The sequence below is a fragment of the Eleutherodactylus coqui genome, chromosome 1 (assembly GCF_035609145.1).
Source record: "Eleutherodactylus coqui strain aEleCoq1 chromosome 1, aEleCoq1.hap1, whole genome shotgun sequence".
NCBI classification, from domain to species: Eukaryota; Metazoa; Chordata; class Amphibia; order Anura; family Eleutherodactylidae; genus Eleutherodactylus; species Eleutherodactylus coqui.
Genome location: NC_089837.1, coordinates 244,687,067 through 244,702,568, shown reverse-complemented (window position 1 = coordinate 244,702,568; position 15,502 = coordinate 244,687,067). Strand labels below are relative to the sequence as shown.

General features: G+C 45.5%; 1 protein-coding gene across 2 annotated transcripts; it reads left to right on the top strand.

The window, feature by feature from the left end:
- The first annotated feature begins 3,099 nt into the window (after positions 1-3,099).
- On the top strand, positions 3,100-11,123 carry SESN1 (sestrin 1). 2 transcript variants are annotated; one of them, XM_066607553.1, is made up of 10 exons: positions 3,100-3,346; positions 4,644-4,709; positions 5,339-5,428; positions 5,580-5,762; positions 5,861-6,094; positions 6,704-6,851; positions 6,983-7,095; positions 7,499-7,689; positions 9,151-9,295; positions 10,094-11,123. In XM_066607553.1, the coding sequence occupies exons 1-10, from the start codon at positions 3,263-3,265 to the stop codon at positions 10,178-10,180; spliced, it is 1,341 nt and encodes a 446-aa protein (XP_066463650.1). In that variant the 5' UTR covers positions 3,100-3,262; the 3' UTR covers positions 10,181-11,123. The 2 variants fall into 2 exon arrangements, with proteins under 2 accessions (XP_066463650.1, XP_066463640.1); XM_066607543.1 differs by having other exon boundaries at positions 5,228-5,428.
- Positions 11,124-15,502: the final 4,379 nt, after the last annotated feature.

The following is a 15,502-nucleotide window of genomic DNA, read 5'->3' as shown; positions in this document are numbered from 1 at the left end:
CAGGAGGGCCGCGGGGGTCGGGGAGGCGCGGGGCAGCGAGGGGGAGAGTGAGAGAGATCCCTCTCTCTCTCCCTCCTGATCCCCTCTGCAACCCCCCGCTCACCCCCGTGCCCCCCTGAATCTTCAGGGACGAGCCAGTAGGTACTCGAAAAAGGCGATGCTCTCTCGAGTATATCGACTTACCGAGTATGCACGTATGTATACTCATCTCTACACAGGACACATTGTACCCCACAGGGTGTTAACTAAGTGAGGTATCAAGTGGTACACTTGCAGAGGAGTGGGTCGTTGTGGATGTGAAAGTACTGCGCAGCTGGAGTGAAGCTCGCAAGGACAAGAGAGGGCAGAGCATCTTTGGAAGACTGTGCTATAAGTAGACGAACCTCCTGTCCACAACATAAGGGGTCTGGACATTTGACTGTGGAAGAGTAAGAGTACTGGTCAACAATCACCGCTGTTGTGAGTGAACCACCCGTTACAAAGACTGTGTCATCTTGTGTGCCTACGGAGCCACCAGAGAAGAAAAGTTGTAATTCAAGTGAAGGCCGAAGAACATTCGAGAAGTTGAGAGTAAGTGGCCTAAGTGTAACAATGACTAAATATATTTGTAACTGCATAGTAATATTGTGGTTTGTAACGTAGTTTAAGATTGTATTAGGAGTGTTACGAGCTGCAGGGGGACGGAATTTCAAGTATTTGTTCCACTGGTTTCTGTAAAGTGACTGGAACACAGGAACACCTGCAGGCTAGCTACTGTTGGATGGTGCTTTGCCTTCTCTGCACGCGGGGCCCCACAATCTGCAGGAGCAGTGTATAACACACGTTCTCTCTTTGGGTTCCTCGGACTCCCAGCGCCATGCACTGCCCTCCGGGCATAACACAGTGTAGCGGGTTTTTCCTGGAGTGTCCCTTTAACTGCATTGTGTGGCTGTGAGTGGAGATACACGGCTGTATGCGCTTGTTGCAGTGACATCTTGACCTTTTGTTCTCTAAAGCATTTCCATAGGGGATGGTAAAAGGAGAACCTCCGTATGACACAGGGAGGCCAGATGCTGGCTTTTATTATTCAGTGGCAATAAGTAAGGGCTCTTTCACATAGGCGGTTTTTACTACGTATTACACTTATGGGTTTTCTGCATGTAATATGTGGTAATTAACTTTACATTACTTTCAACTGCGCTTCTCGCACTGTGTGCAAAATAGAAGATGACATGCTCTATCCTGGTGCGTATTACGCGCACATACAGGCCAAGATGGTGTATGGGGATCGGTAAGTACGTAGCAGTATGTAATGCATGCGTACTGCAGCGCGGGAAATATGCCTAGGGCATGCCGGAGAAAACAGCCGTGTGAGAGCGCCCTTAATCCTTTTCAATCCAATTTGTATCCTGGTTTTCCTAGGGGGCTTACTCTTTTTCTGCCATTATACAACGGCGCTATCTGCTGGCTAAAGCCACTACTGCATGAGGCGACAAGTTGGATAGGCTCCGACAGCAGAGAGGCTGGCAATATACAGTAAGAGAACCCGGATGGACGTCTTCCAACATCGGAGCTGTACAGCCTTAAATCATAATGTCTTCAGAGGTCAGACAGTGGATTGGAAAGGGTTAATAGCAGCAACAATTTGGGCATCTGAAACTGATGGTCCACTTTAACCCTTTCCAATCCATTGTCTGACGTCTGAAGACATTTTGATTGAAGGCTGTACAGCTCCGATGTCGGGAGACGTCCAGCAGGGTATACTTACTGTATAATACTGGCTGCTCTGTTGTCGGGGGCCTTTCCAGCATGTCCCATATTGCATTACTGGCTCTAGCCAGCAGATGGCGCCATTGTATAATGGCAGAAAGAGAAAGCCCCCTAGGAAACCCTGAATCCAAAATTGGATTGCAAAGGGTTAAGGCCACCTGCAGACGGGCAGGTCGGATCCGGCAGCGAGGATTCTCGCCGCCGGACCCGACCCGAGAGTCTGCAGGGACCAGTGCATACTCACCCACGCTCGCTTGATGTGTCGGCTTGCTGGGCAGCTGGTGCATGCACAGACCGGAGCCGGCGGCGGGTGAGTGACGTTTCTATGCGGGGCTCGAAATAGAACATGCCGCGGTTTGTTTGCCACGCGAGATTTCGCGCGGCCAAACCGCAGCTTTCTGCCTAGGATTGCGTTTGTTAACACAATCCTATGCAGGCTTCCAGCGGCGGAAATCCCGCCGTGGAATTTCCGCTCGTGTGCAGGCGCCCTAAGGCCCTTTTACACAGCTCAACCGCAGCTTTCACACACAGTCATGTGCAGTATGACTATCTTTTTTTCTATTTCCCGCTGTCTCGTAGGCGTATGAAAACGCTGCCCATATGTAATGCATTGTGCCTTGTAAACGCACCCGCAGCGTGCGCACCTACACACAGGGCTCACATGCTGGCTGGATCAATGAAAGTCCACATACTTTCATAGACTCCATTCACCGTGTGTCACGTGGCCCAAATCACGGTCGTGTGAATGAGCCCTAACACCATGACGGGTAAGCTCCTCGCGGTCTGTCGGCGCACATTACCACGGGACAATTTTCGATTTTTGTAAAAATGGTTAATATAAAAGGTGGCAGCTGCAGCGCCTGGGAGAATTGGCTGTACTGAAGCGGCTGCATTAGGGATACCACAAGCAGCGCTCTCTGCACTCCTGCACCCCCACTTCTTTGTATGGGGGAGGGGGGTCTGTAATAAACAAGTTGCTATTCCTTCTTCTTCCTCCCTCCCCGCAGACCTGCTGGTGCTACAAGGCGCCGTCACCCCACGGGGCGGGCACCAGCAGCCCGGGGCTTGCCCGGACACGGCTTCGGCCTGCAACGAGTTAAGACAAAAAGACAAACAGTGTTTGCAGAGCCGCCGCCGCTGTTTTTCAGAGCATCTTGTTTTTCACAGACTGGAGCCCCGCCCACATTACGTCAGGCTGGCCGAGTGCCCGCCTCTTTCATCAGCGGCTTGGAGCTCTCCTCCCTGGCTGGCTCTTTAACTCTCAGCGAATTTGGATTGGCCAAGCCTCCCATGGGGGCGTGTAGGGGAGCTGTGGCCACGCCCCGCCAGGACTTGTTTATGAAGCTGAGTGCGGGGCAGGTGCTCGCCGTCTGTGCTGCAGAGAGGAGTGTGCGGAGGTCCGGCTGCGCTGTGCGGGATAACAATAGAGCCGTGCCGACCTTGGTCTCTGCGCTGTGGAGTACAGCAGTAGACGAGCTCCGTCCCATCACCGTCCCCAGAACTGTCACTCACCATGAGGCTGTCACCGCGAGCGGCTATGCCGGTCCCAGAAATCATCTGCAGTCGCTGCAGCGGAGTGTGTAACAACAAAGTGAAGGTGAGCGCTGGCCGCTGCAGCCCCGGTAGCGCAGTGCCTGCCATTCATTCACATCGGGGCGGCTGTGCCGTGCGATGCCGCATCAACGGAACACAAAGCCCGCAGCTCGCCGGTGGAGGACTGCCTGCTGGACGTGTGGGGGCCGGTCCGGCGGTGAACTTCCAGTGATCCCTGGGCACTGCTTGCACTAACTGGCATGAGCTCATAGCTTGGCATGAAGTGCAGATAAACATGCCCAGCCTGGCAGGAGTTGGGAAGTCTTCTAAGAAATGTTTTCTTGATGGTGCGAGTCATAAATGTAGCAGAGCTGAGGGGTGCGGGGAGGGATGGGGGAACCTTCCTTCACCTGATCAGGTAATGGGGCACACCTGCATTCACTACAGGTGGCCATGAAGGGGGTGAGCCTGGCAGACCTGTGCCACTTGTGGCACCATTCAGGGCTGAATGTGTTGGCATGAAGTGATGCATTGGCTCTGCAGTAAGCACAGGCTACCTGTTGGGAAACAAAGGAGTGTTTACAGGCAGTGCCTGCTCCCTCCACAGGGAAGCGCTGGCGTCAAGACATAGCGGCCTGTTGTTGATCAGCCCTACATGTAATGTATGCAGGCAGTGATGGGGCAGGTATGTACTGATGGCTGTATGTAGCACTATATTACCTACCGTACAGCCTTTCATGTTGACATTCACAGCTGTATAAAGGAGCGGTCTTGCATGCTGGTCAGAGGGATATGGACCCGCTATATAATACAGTGGCATCTACTTACTAGTCCTATATACTGTGTATACTTGTATTAGCAGTTCTATGGTTGGCTAATGGGTTACAGTAACATCTTTGTTTGGTACTTCTTGGTGTGAGATGAAGCATTAGTGCTATCTTATGGCGGGGCTGTGCATCTTACTGTCTCTAGCGAAGCAGTTCCAATATTTATGGCAACTAAAGTCAACTTGGCTCCTAAAGGTTAAAGTGATCCTCTGGTCCCGGACAAGCTGCTTCTGTCTACTGATGCGTTACCAAGACATTACACGTTGCTCCGACTGGCCACGGCTGCTCAGTCATGTAGTGTCTTGGTCCACCAGTGCACCACAAGTACTCGGTGTGAACCAGGTAGTCAGGGAAGCGCTGCGGCCATCCTTTTCTGGGACCAGAGAGTTTCTTAAGCCTTTTTCTGTATCCTTAGGCCAGTAATGTTCTTAAGGTGCTGATTCGTCCAGTTAATCTGCAGTTTGGCAATATTGCAGCAGTGAATGGGCTGGTCTGGAAATAATACTTAAAACTTTTTTTTTTTTTTTCTTCCAGGAATTGGGCATCCAAATTCCTCGCCCTGTAAGTCAGGGGCCTAGCAGATTCATCCCAGAACAAGAGGTTAGTGTGTTTTGTTTTGTTTTGTGTTTTCCCTCATGTAGTTGTAAGAGTAAGGCCCCCTGTCCACGGCCATAACAGAATATCGCTAAGGAGGGGAGGGGGGGGGGGGGGCTGTCAGCTCTGCGGTGAGCCTATCTGACAGATGGGCTTACCATGGAAAATCATGGCATGAATTGAATCCCATGAGCAGAGAATCTCTGATTCTCCGCTCGTGGGCAGCGGGGCTGCGCTTTCCATAGCTATGTAAAGGGTTCACCAGGTTACCCGCAGCCGGATTATCGCTGCGGATAACGCAATGAACTGTCACCTGTGGACAGGCAGCTTAATGCACTTAAAAGAAGCAGAAACAAGTATATTCTAAATGGTTTTAGGAGAGCTCGTTTTTCCTTCTTTCCCCCTTAAATCTCAGACTTCTAGTACTCCGAACACAATTGTATATTCAGGACTTTGAAAGTCATTCTGTCTGTAGTCGTTTTGAAGTGCCCAGCTCAGACTTGTACCTTCTTGTAAATCTCCAGATTCTGCAGATTGGAACAGAAGATGCAAATGTGCACACAGTGTTTGCTGATGCTTTTGCAGATATGGGCCGCCTGGATAATATCACCCTAGTGATGGTTTTTCACCCACAGTACTTGGAAAGCTTTCTGAAAACACAGCACTACTTGTTGCAGACAGATGGCCCTTTGCCTGCCTGTTATCAGCACTACATAGGAATTATGGTAAGTATGGTCTATGGCAGCAGATACCACTAAATGTGAAGTGAGAAGCTTTGCATTTATGTAGATGGGAGAAGTATACATTCTATCATCAGGATTAGAGGGAATGTAAAACTGGTTTTACTGACTGCCATGTTTTTTCTTGCTCTTCTAGGCTGCAGCCAGACACCAGTGCTCTTACCTTGTTAATCTACATGTCAATGACTTTATTCAGAGTGGAGGGGACCAGAAGTGGTTAAATGGTCTTGAAAATGCTCCACTCAAGCTCCGTAATCTGGGAGAGCTGAACAAGTTGTTGGCGCACAGACCTTGGCTGATCACAAAAGAGCACATTGAGGTAAACCTTTATAAGCTCCCTTTTATTGGGTAAAGTCTCTTGCCAACGTTGTGGCAATCTATTGGGTTTGACCCACACGTTTGTTTTGTGTTTTCCAGCAACTGCTAAAAACCGGGGAGCATAGCTGGTCTCTAGCGGAGTTGATCCATGCAGTTGTTCTTCTTGCGCACTATCACTCATTGGCCTCCTTTACATTTGGCTGTGGGACAAGTCCTGAAATCCATAGTGATGGTGGCCACACTCTCCGCCCTCCAGTCGGTAATGGCTGCATTTGTGACATAGCCAATGGCAACCATGGAGGGGATGACAGCCGCCAGACAGCAGGAGTCTTGGTAAGTTGGATTGTTTTGGAGTGCTTACATTGGTTATAGCTAGAGCTCTTCCAAGTAGGCAGATGCATGTTTTGAAGAGAGCTTTGAGTTGTCTGTTCACATCTGCTAAATGGCTTCCATTTATAACCAAAACCATAATGCAGTGCTGGATTTGTTGCCTGATGGACCCCATTGAATAATGGGGTCTGTCAGATCCTTCCATTGTGTCTTATTACTTTGCTAGGAAAAAATGCTGTTTTGTGTGCTTCCAACAAAGATGTGAACACCTCCTTACTGTGTGATCATCATGGAACCTCTTATTCTAGCACCTTCTTAATTCACCCATTTACTTTAAGTGAATTTTGGAAACCATAGTGAAGTCACATTGAAGTCCTCTGCTAGGAGACAGGAGTATGTTTTCTCTCAAAGTTAAATCCTTTGATAGCTAGTTTGTAAAAATACTGGAGATATCTTAGACAAGATGGTGCTAACTGACACTTTGAACACATTTTTCCTGTCGGGGGAGACGGCATAAACTCGCCTTCTGGGATGGCTAGAAGATTCTGCTAGAATGAACAGATCATGTGTTTTCATGAATTGGAATCAATAGGTTTCCCATGTCTTCTCTAGAGCTCCGATTCTTCTTGTGAAGTTGAGGTTCTTATGGAGAGAATGAAGCAACTTCAAGAATGTAGAGATGAAGAAGAAGCGAGTCAGGAAGAAATGGCTACTCGATTTGAAAGGGAAAAGATTGAGAGCATGCTCGCGTTTGCTGCAGGTACAGAAATACTGGAGAATGACCACAGTGCTAACCCACATGACGGTGTTCCTGTGTTAGGCATACGAATATGTTAAGTCTTAAATCATCTAATGTATCAATACTATAGTGTTTTCTGTTGCTCTTCATAGAAGATGAAGACCCTCCTCCAGCCAAAGAGGTCTCAAAACATTTTGAAGACACACGTTATGGCTACAAAGACTTCTCACGCCGTGGGATGCATGTCCCCACATTCCGTGTACAGGTAAGCATTCACTTATTGGTATTGATGAATGATTTATTCTTCAGAAAGGATCATTTACAGACAGATGCTTTCATACGGCTTGATATTTGGCAACGCTTTAGTCTGATCTATCATGGGAACGCATCAGTCTATTAACCATTGACTTCAATAAAAATAAACAAATGGATCATGATTTATCATGGACAGCTTTGTTTTATAACAAGCATACTGAATGAGATAAGGGGGGGGGGATGAGACTCAATGAGATGAGGGAAGGGGAATATATGTTGTATAAAGCAGCAACCAGTTGATCATCAGCAGGAAAAGCTCAGGTTGTTCTAGATGAGTGTCTTACGTTAACCTGAAATGCATAGAAAAAAATCTAAGCATTGCATAATTAAGATTTTTTTTTTTTTTTTTTCAGGATTTCAGCTGGGAAGATCATGGCTACTCCTTAGTTAATCGTCTTTATCCAGACGTTGGGCAGCTACTAGATGAGAAGTTTCACATTGCATATAACCTTACTTATAACACCATGGCCATGCACAATCATGTAGATACCTCAACACTCCGACGGGCCATATGGAACTATGTACATTGTATGTTTGGAATAAGGTGAGAGATGGGTCTGGTATACCCTGGTTTATAGTACAGCTGTAAGAAGGTGAACTCTTTATAACTACCTGGATTTCTGCATTGATTATGACTGTGGTTTGAGGTCTAATCTTGGTCAGAATGATAAACAAACACAACTATTAATTTAGATTAGACCATTTATTTCTTTTATGGAGTACACTGAGTAACCATTCACAATGCAGGGAGAAAGAGGTAAACACCAGTGTTAATGACTTCCCAAATGCTGTTTCTATTACCAAGATAAGATTGGACTGAAGTGCAGCTTTCATAGGTGCTTTGCCTGTTACATAAACAGTCTGCATGCTGAGCAATCTGTCCTCTTAAAGAGAGACTACCCATTTGCTTCCATTTTTCACTTCCGTTTAGCTGCTTCCACAGTGGAACAGCTGGACAAACACTGGTGTGAACATTGCATTGAAGCATGGTTTGCTCTAATGCCAACAACTTTCAGAAGATGTATCAGCAATGCATGAAGCTGGTAAAGGATACAAAAGAATTGCTAAAGACCATGATGTACAGAACTGCAGTTAGACCATTTATCTACCAATGGAGAAACTTCACACCAGGTGATTCTTAAAGAGATGGGACATAAGGATATGATCACACATCTCAGATTAAATCCACATGCAGATATTCAGTGCACATTTCCTCAAATAGAGCATGCTGTGGATTTAAAAATTTGCAGCATGACTGCAGTTTTCTTCTGCTGGGAGTGAATAGGGTCTGTTATGCCCCTTTCACTTACACTGTACTGTAATTTGCTGTAAATTTCATCTTTCATTCTGCAGCAATTCTACTGTGTGAACTCTTAAGGGTAATGGCAAAAGGCCTACAGAAGACTGCAGACTGCAAAAATCTGTTCATGTTGTCCACTGTTGGGCAAAAAAAAGGACTCCATGAAGAAAGCTGCTACTTTCCAAAAAAAACCTTTCTCCCTGCACTGTAGATGTTTCTTGATGTGCTTAATGAAGACATGAATGGCTGAACTATGTGTTACATTGTGTCTGTAATTGTGACTTGCATACCAATCAGAACACACTTTATTAGTAATTGATGCAGAAATCCAGGTAATTCCAAGGGTTCACTTTTTTTTTCTTGCAAGTGTAGTTGTGATTTTAATTTACGTAATTGAAGGTCCAGATTTTAAGATTCATGATGGATTAAATTACGCTTCAGGGTATGTTTAAACTTAGTGGAGATGCTGCAGCTTTTCCGCCAAAAAAACCCCTCAAAATCCACCCCTATGGGTTTTGATGTGGAAAATCTGCTGCATTTCCGCCATGTGTAGACCTACCCTTAATGTAATGGACCACCTTGAAGTCATCTTGTGTATGATGGAAGTAGGAGCACTGTTAACTGCCTGTATTTTCATAAATCATGATTTAATGTGTTGTCTCATTATGCAGTCCTTCTTAGTTCTACCGTCTTTCTATATTACAGGTATGATGATTATGACTATGGAGAGATAAATCAGTTACTGGACCGTAGCTTTAAAGTTTACATTAAAAATGTGGTGTGCAGTCCAGAGAAGACAACCAAACGAATGTATGACAGCTTCTGGAGGCAGTTCAGGCATTCTGAGAAGGTAAGACATTGTCAGGGGATGCAAGTGAAATACTTGTTGTAGATTGGCCCCCTGTTGCCTTAAGCAGAGTCCATGATTGTCTTGTTTCACACTTGACTGCAGGTTAAACAAACCTCTCCCACCCCACCAAAAAAAACCTTGAAAAACACCTTTTCAAAGCTTTCCTCTTGTTCTCCCAGCTCTCCTGACTGAAGCTATGCACAGTAACAAGTGTTTAAGCATTCTTCTTATAGTGAAAGGTGGTGGTGGGTTTCAAGATCATGGACCCCCACCAATTAAACTGGATATGCACATATGACAAAGTATCACTAATTGTAACTACACTTTAATAATGTTGGTGCAAATAAATCAATATTTGCTATACAATATGCTTTTGGGGTCCAGATTTTTTATTTAGAGGTAAGCTGAGCTCAGGAGATTAACTCTCACCACAACAACACTGAGTGTGATCAAAGTAATCTGTTTTATTGATTGACAGGCAACAGTTTTTATAGGGGGGCAAATGCTTCAATTACCTTTTGTTGATGTATGGGTCAGGAAATTGGATGTTATGAAAGTCATCCCACAGGCATATCCTCCAGAAATACATTAGCTGACAGAGTTCCCTTTCTAGGTCTTGCATGTTCATAACAGAATATTGACATTCATCAGTTACTTTAATTCCCTATGGCAGGGGCAATTGCTGTAGGTTAGTAAAATATGAATTGCTGTGTACATTTGCATACTTTGCACGGTGACATCTCATAGAGGGTGTATATGTAGCTGTAATCCTAATGCTTTCCTGTTTTTGTCTTGCAGGTTCATGTTAATTTGCTTCTTATGGAAGCGAGGATGCAAGCGGAACTCCTTTATGCTCTAAGAGCAATCACTTGGTATATGACCTGAGTACTCAGCCTGCCTTGACATCTCACATTGAATGTTCCACAGGGAAATCTGCTTTCCGGACTGCCGACTTCCCTTGCCTTTTTGGTAACTACCTTTTTTTCAGAAGTCAATTGTGCCATAATAATCATCTGGCTGGTTTCTACAGGGCTGACAGTTGAATGTTGTGAAAGACATACTGCCTTGCAATCCTGCAATTCATGAACACTTATAGGTCTGGTCTTTGAAATCCAGCAGTGTTGCGTGTTTTTGCAGTGATGGACTCTTTGGAAGGATTAAGGATGGACTGGGAAACGTGTGCTTTGTTTTCCCATCTGGACTATAGTGGTGCTGCTCTCCCATTGACAAGATGCGGGCATACCGTTAATCTAGAACACATGGATACTGCTACAACCTGAGCCTTCTTATGACTTCATACAGAAAGTGCGCATTTCCATACACTTGTGCATGTTTTTTTTGCCATATACAGCAATTATTCAATCGCCAACCATAATTTGCAAATTTACAGCTAGATCACTGGCTGTGTGTATTGCTGTACAAAAAGCTGTGAGATATTTGAAACTTGTCTTCCTTAAAGTGTGTCTACATAGTTCTCCATGCTTTTAAAAGGTCTCTTCAATATTCTATGACTACAGGGAATGTGGAAATACCTCTTGGTTGTAGAGTGCACTCTTCGGATTATCACGCTGCTGTGTTCTCTGGCAGCAGTCAGGGTGGAGGGATGCAGTGAGCCTATCTGATCTAGTCATTTACTGCTGCGGAGAACAGCGGCAGTTTACAGTTTCAAACTTAAGATGTGAATGTTAAGTGAAAAATAGCTGGTTTTGGAAAACAAATGTATAGAAGGAATTATGTATAATGTATTATGGAAGCATAAATTGGTAAAAAAAAATCTTTTGAAGCTTTTTCAGTATTGATATTTTCTAAATAAAGAGATACTAAAACATTTTGGTTTTTGTGCTTATTTATACTTTTGACTATAATAAAAAATATTTACAGGGCTGTGCAATTGGTAAGCCAAATCTGACTTTCATCTGAACTTTAAGTCTACTGTAGTAAAATGGTACATTCTACATCCTAGTTATCAGTGTTAATAAATGAAAGCCTTGAGTACAGCATGCAAAAGTTTCCTAAATTCCTATGAAAGGAAGTATGCAACAAATTCTGAATTTAATTCTTATTTCTTTTGCCAGAGTTGGTACATTTCTTCTGACTCCAACACCATGACTGACTCAACCTTGAGTGGGAAAGATTTGAATGAGGTTGTCCCTCACCACCTTTTAACATGGTTCTTTTTCTGGCCTTGCATGCTTTGTTACTATGTCCATCGAGTTCAGCCTATTACCACGCCAGTGTTTGAGCCAGAGGAAGGGGAAAACACCAGTGAAGTAGAAACCAATTTTCCCCATTTAAGGGGGAAAAAAATCTGGCAATCGAATAATCCCTGGATCACCGACCTATCTGAAGTAATTGTGACTAGAATGCAATATAAACAAAGGTGTTTAGGCCACTCTTGAACTTTTAGTTTGCCATCATCATGTCCTCCATTCCATAGTCTCACTGCTCTTACAGGAAAGAACAGCTATGTTGGTGTAGAAACCTTCTTCCCTCTAGACTATGCCCCCTGGCACTGCAGGGAAACTGAAAACCAGCTGTTGTGTTCCCACACATACTGTACTACACCGGCTTGTTGCATTCAGCGGCAGGCCATCTGGTCAGGAAACGTGACTGTTTTGAAAGCTGGGAGTAAAAAAAAAACACTTTCTCTCAACATAGCTAGCTGATCTGGTGTTGTGTTTTAGGCCGCCTGCAGACGGGCGGAAATTCCGCGGCGGGATTTCCCGCAGAATTTCCGCCCTTGGAAGCTGCCATAGGATTGCGTTAGCAAACGCAATCCTAGGCAGACAGCTGCAGTTAAGCAGCGCGAAATCTCACGCGGCAAACAAACCGCAGCATGTTCTATTTCTGTGCACGGCTCACTGCCGGCTCCAGTCTGCGCATGCGCCGGCAGCCGGCACATGAAAGATCCTGAGCTGCAGGGCGCGGGTGAGTATGCGCTGCTCATTGCAGGCGGTCGGGTCCCGCGGCCGGATCCGACCCGGCCGTCTGCAGGCGGCTTTAAGATTTTTTTTTTTTTTTTCTATTTAGAGTACTATGCTAAAACATTTAAATTTTCAAGTGCAGTAACATGAGAAAAAGGCAATTTTGCCATGCGGAAGTGTGGGGCACTGTTTTTATGGCATACACACTTTCAAGAAATGATATGAAATGTCATTCATTCATCGAGAGCTGCCTGTGATTGGCTGAGGCGCTCAATCAATCAGCTCCTTCAGCATGCGGGGACTTTAAATCCCCGCCTACTGATAGATCAGCACTACGAAGCCGGGGACAGCTGAGTAGATGCGGCTGAGCCCCGGCAGCTGAAGAGGTGAGTATATTTTTTTATTTTTTTTCACTACTTTTTAGTTTGGTTTTTTTTGTGTTTTCTCTTCAGGGCAAGGCTTATTTAAAGCCCTTCACTGAAATCCAATGACAGGGAGCCAGCAGCAGGATCCTCTACCGCAGCTGTCGTGTGTGATAGCTGCAGTAGGGAATTCAAGAATTCCTCTTCTGCAACTGTCAGATGTGGCAGGTGCAGCAGCAGGGAATTCTTTTTTACTAGGGGGAATGAAGGAAACATCTGCCACATGCGGCAGATGTGCTCATCCCTGCGGGGGGCACGGCAGTGGCGGAGAATTTTTTCTTTTTCTCACTAAAATTGTTTTTGAGGGAAGGGCTTATATGTAAAGCCCTTTCATGAAAAACAATTGGGGTGTCAGCAGACCATTGTCTTCATTGGAGCCACCGGCTCCATTAAAACAATTTAGTGTTTCCTGTCCATCCGCGCTCTAACAAGACTACTCATTTTACACGGTCTATTTTTTTGCCAGTGTATGCAAAATGCTATTTTGCATACACTTTAGCAAAAAATAAACGTGGGGAGGAGAGGGTGAAATTCTCGAGCAATGTGTGGTGCTCACTCGAGTAACGAGTACTTTCAAGTATGCTAATGCTCGCTCATCTCTAATCTCTACTTGTGCTGAGCTGAACAGTCCCAATGGGTGGTCCTATCAGTGACTGACATGTCTGTGTGACTAGACATATAGGGGTAACTACCAATCACTGAAAGGGACCTCCCATTGGACTGTTTAGCTCCAAATGAGTAGAGATATAAATGAAGTCTCTGACAACTGCATTTATAAAAAGGTTTTTTTTTTTTATATGGATGTCAGCTTCAGTGGTCAGGGCAGGAAGTGTAATAGTATACCCCTTGCATTGATTTCAATGGGAGTGAAACTAGTGCTCTTACTTCCTTCCCTGACTACTCCTATCTGACTGCGCTGACAGTGGGCTGGATAATCGGCTGATTGATTGGGGATCCTGAATGATGCATCCCCGTCGTTCAACTATCAGTTGTAAAAGTCGGAATACCCTTTTTTAGACTGTTTTCACATACGTGTATTTTATCTCCGTGTTTTGCAGACTGTAATACACAGATTTCGATAAGCTCTAACTGTTCACATGGCTATATCTTACATGGCGTTTTTTTTTTTTTCAAAAATGCAGCATTATTTATAAATAAAAAATTTTTGCCTCTGTAGTGCTAGTCCTTTCTATTGGCTAAGTACAGATCAATATTTAAGTCAAAAATTAAATATAGAGGAAAGTAATGAACAAATAGTGATGAAATATTAATGACAGTTGTAATGTCATGTGTAACGCAGCTGTATTATAGATGTGCTACAATACACTTCTGAAACGGGCCTTAAAGGGGTTGTTTGAGTTGTAGCTACTTTACAAAAAAAATTCCCCATGCAGTGACATAGCAAAGACGTATACTCTCCTCTGGCTCCTGTAGCGTTGCTCAGTCCTCCGCTCCTTTTTTTTTCATTACAGAAGCCCCACCTGGTTTACAGGATATCAGAGGCGCTGCAGCCAATAACGGCTCAGCAATTAATCAGTTCAGTTCTGTTATTGGCTGCAGTACCTCTGCCATCCCATAAAGGGGCTGTGGTAGCCTGTAAACATGACATCAGAGGGGTGACCCAGAGCAGTAGCACAGTAGGAGAAGGGAGTATAATCCTATTTGTTACTGCATGGGCAATGGATTTTACACAGGCACTACAACTCTGACAATCTCTTTTAGTGATTAAAAAAAATGTATGTTTTCTACATCGATTTTGTTGCCAGGTGAAGTTATCTCTGATTTTAAGGAAATTAAAACCAATTTACATTACCTTAGCCATAGATATCAAAAGTACATCTAATTTAGGGGCGTTACTTAGGACAGGGCGGGTTAGGATGCATAGTCTTGTTGTACCTGCGGACCCCAGCATTTCAGCAGCCTTAGGCCTCCTTCCCACGAACGGATTTCCGCCGCGTAATTCGCGGCGAAAATCCGCTGCGTTGCCCGCAGCTATTAGGTTCTATTGAACCCAATAGCTCAGGGCACACGGTGCGGAATTCCGCACCGTGAAATCTCCCGTCCTCACCCGCGGCATGCTCTATTTGTTGTGGGTGTACGCGCTGACAGCTTCCATTGCAGTCAATGGAAGCCGTCCGTTCACGCTATCTCCCGCTGTAACACAGCGGAAGATAGCGTGAAACCGCTTTCCTGCCTACCGCCGCCGCGTCACGTGACGCGGTGGGTGTGTCATGTGACGACGACGCGGCGGCGGTGGGCGGAGAAGCGTCATGCAGGAGCGAAGACACCGGATCCGCTGGTAAGTATGGGGTCTCTGGGGGGGCGCCGTGACGGGCTTCGCCGCGGAATATTCCGTGGCGGAGCCCATCACGCTCGTGTGCAGCCGGCCTTAGTAGGCACTATATAGCACCTATACAGCGGCAGCTGAAAGAGAGGACTCGGGCTCCATAGCGCTCTACCCAGGCACGCAGCCGTAGCAGCACAGCATGGCTCAGTCCCCTAAGATGGTGCCAGAAGCTGCACTCTACATGCACTCTGGGAAGCAGCAAGAAACCCTTGTCTCTGATCCTCCACTGAGAGGGAGCAAGATCCAGTCATCTTCTTGCCTCTCACCACCATACGCCAGAGCAAGGAAAAATCCCTCCTGTGCCCCAGCCACATAGGATTTGGATGGAAGGCTCATCTAAAAGCTATCCCCACTAAAAGGGAACTAGATGGCCGCTCACCCATCTTGAGTCTTCTAATAAGCAGGCATTATAGTCGCTGCAGAAAGAGATGGAATATATAGGACATTGTTTAGCAGAGGTCACTCAGGTTAAGATATTTGCATATATAAATTACCATCGTGCTGTCCTGTAAGA

Coding starts and splice junctions, on each gene's coding strand:
- SESN1 (XM_066607543.1), top strand. CDS start 3,263: ATGAGGCTGTCACCGCGAGCGGCTATGCCGGTCCCAGAAATCATCTGC. Junction 6,852..6,982: donor CATGCTCGCGTTTGCTGCAG/GTACAGAAATAC, acceptor TGCTCTTCATAG/AAGATGAAGACCCTCCTCCA. Junction 9,296..10,093: donor AGTTCAGGCATTCTGAGAAG/GTAAGACATTGT, acceptor TTTGTCTTGCAG/GTTCATGTTAATTTGCTTCT.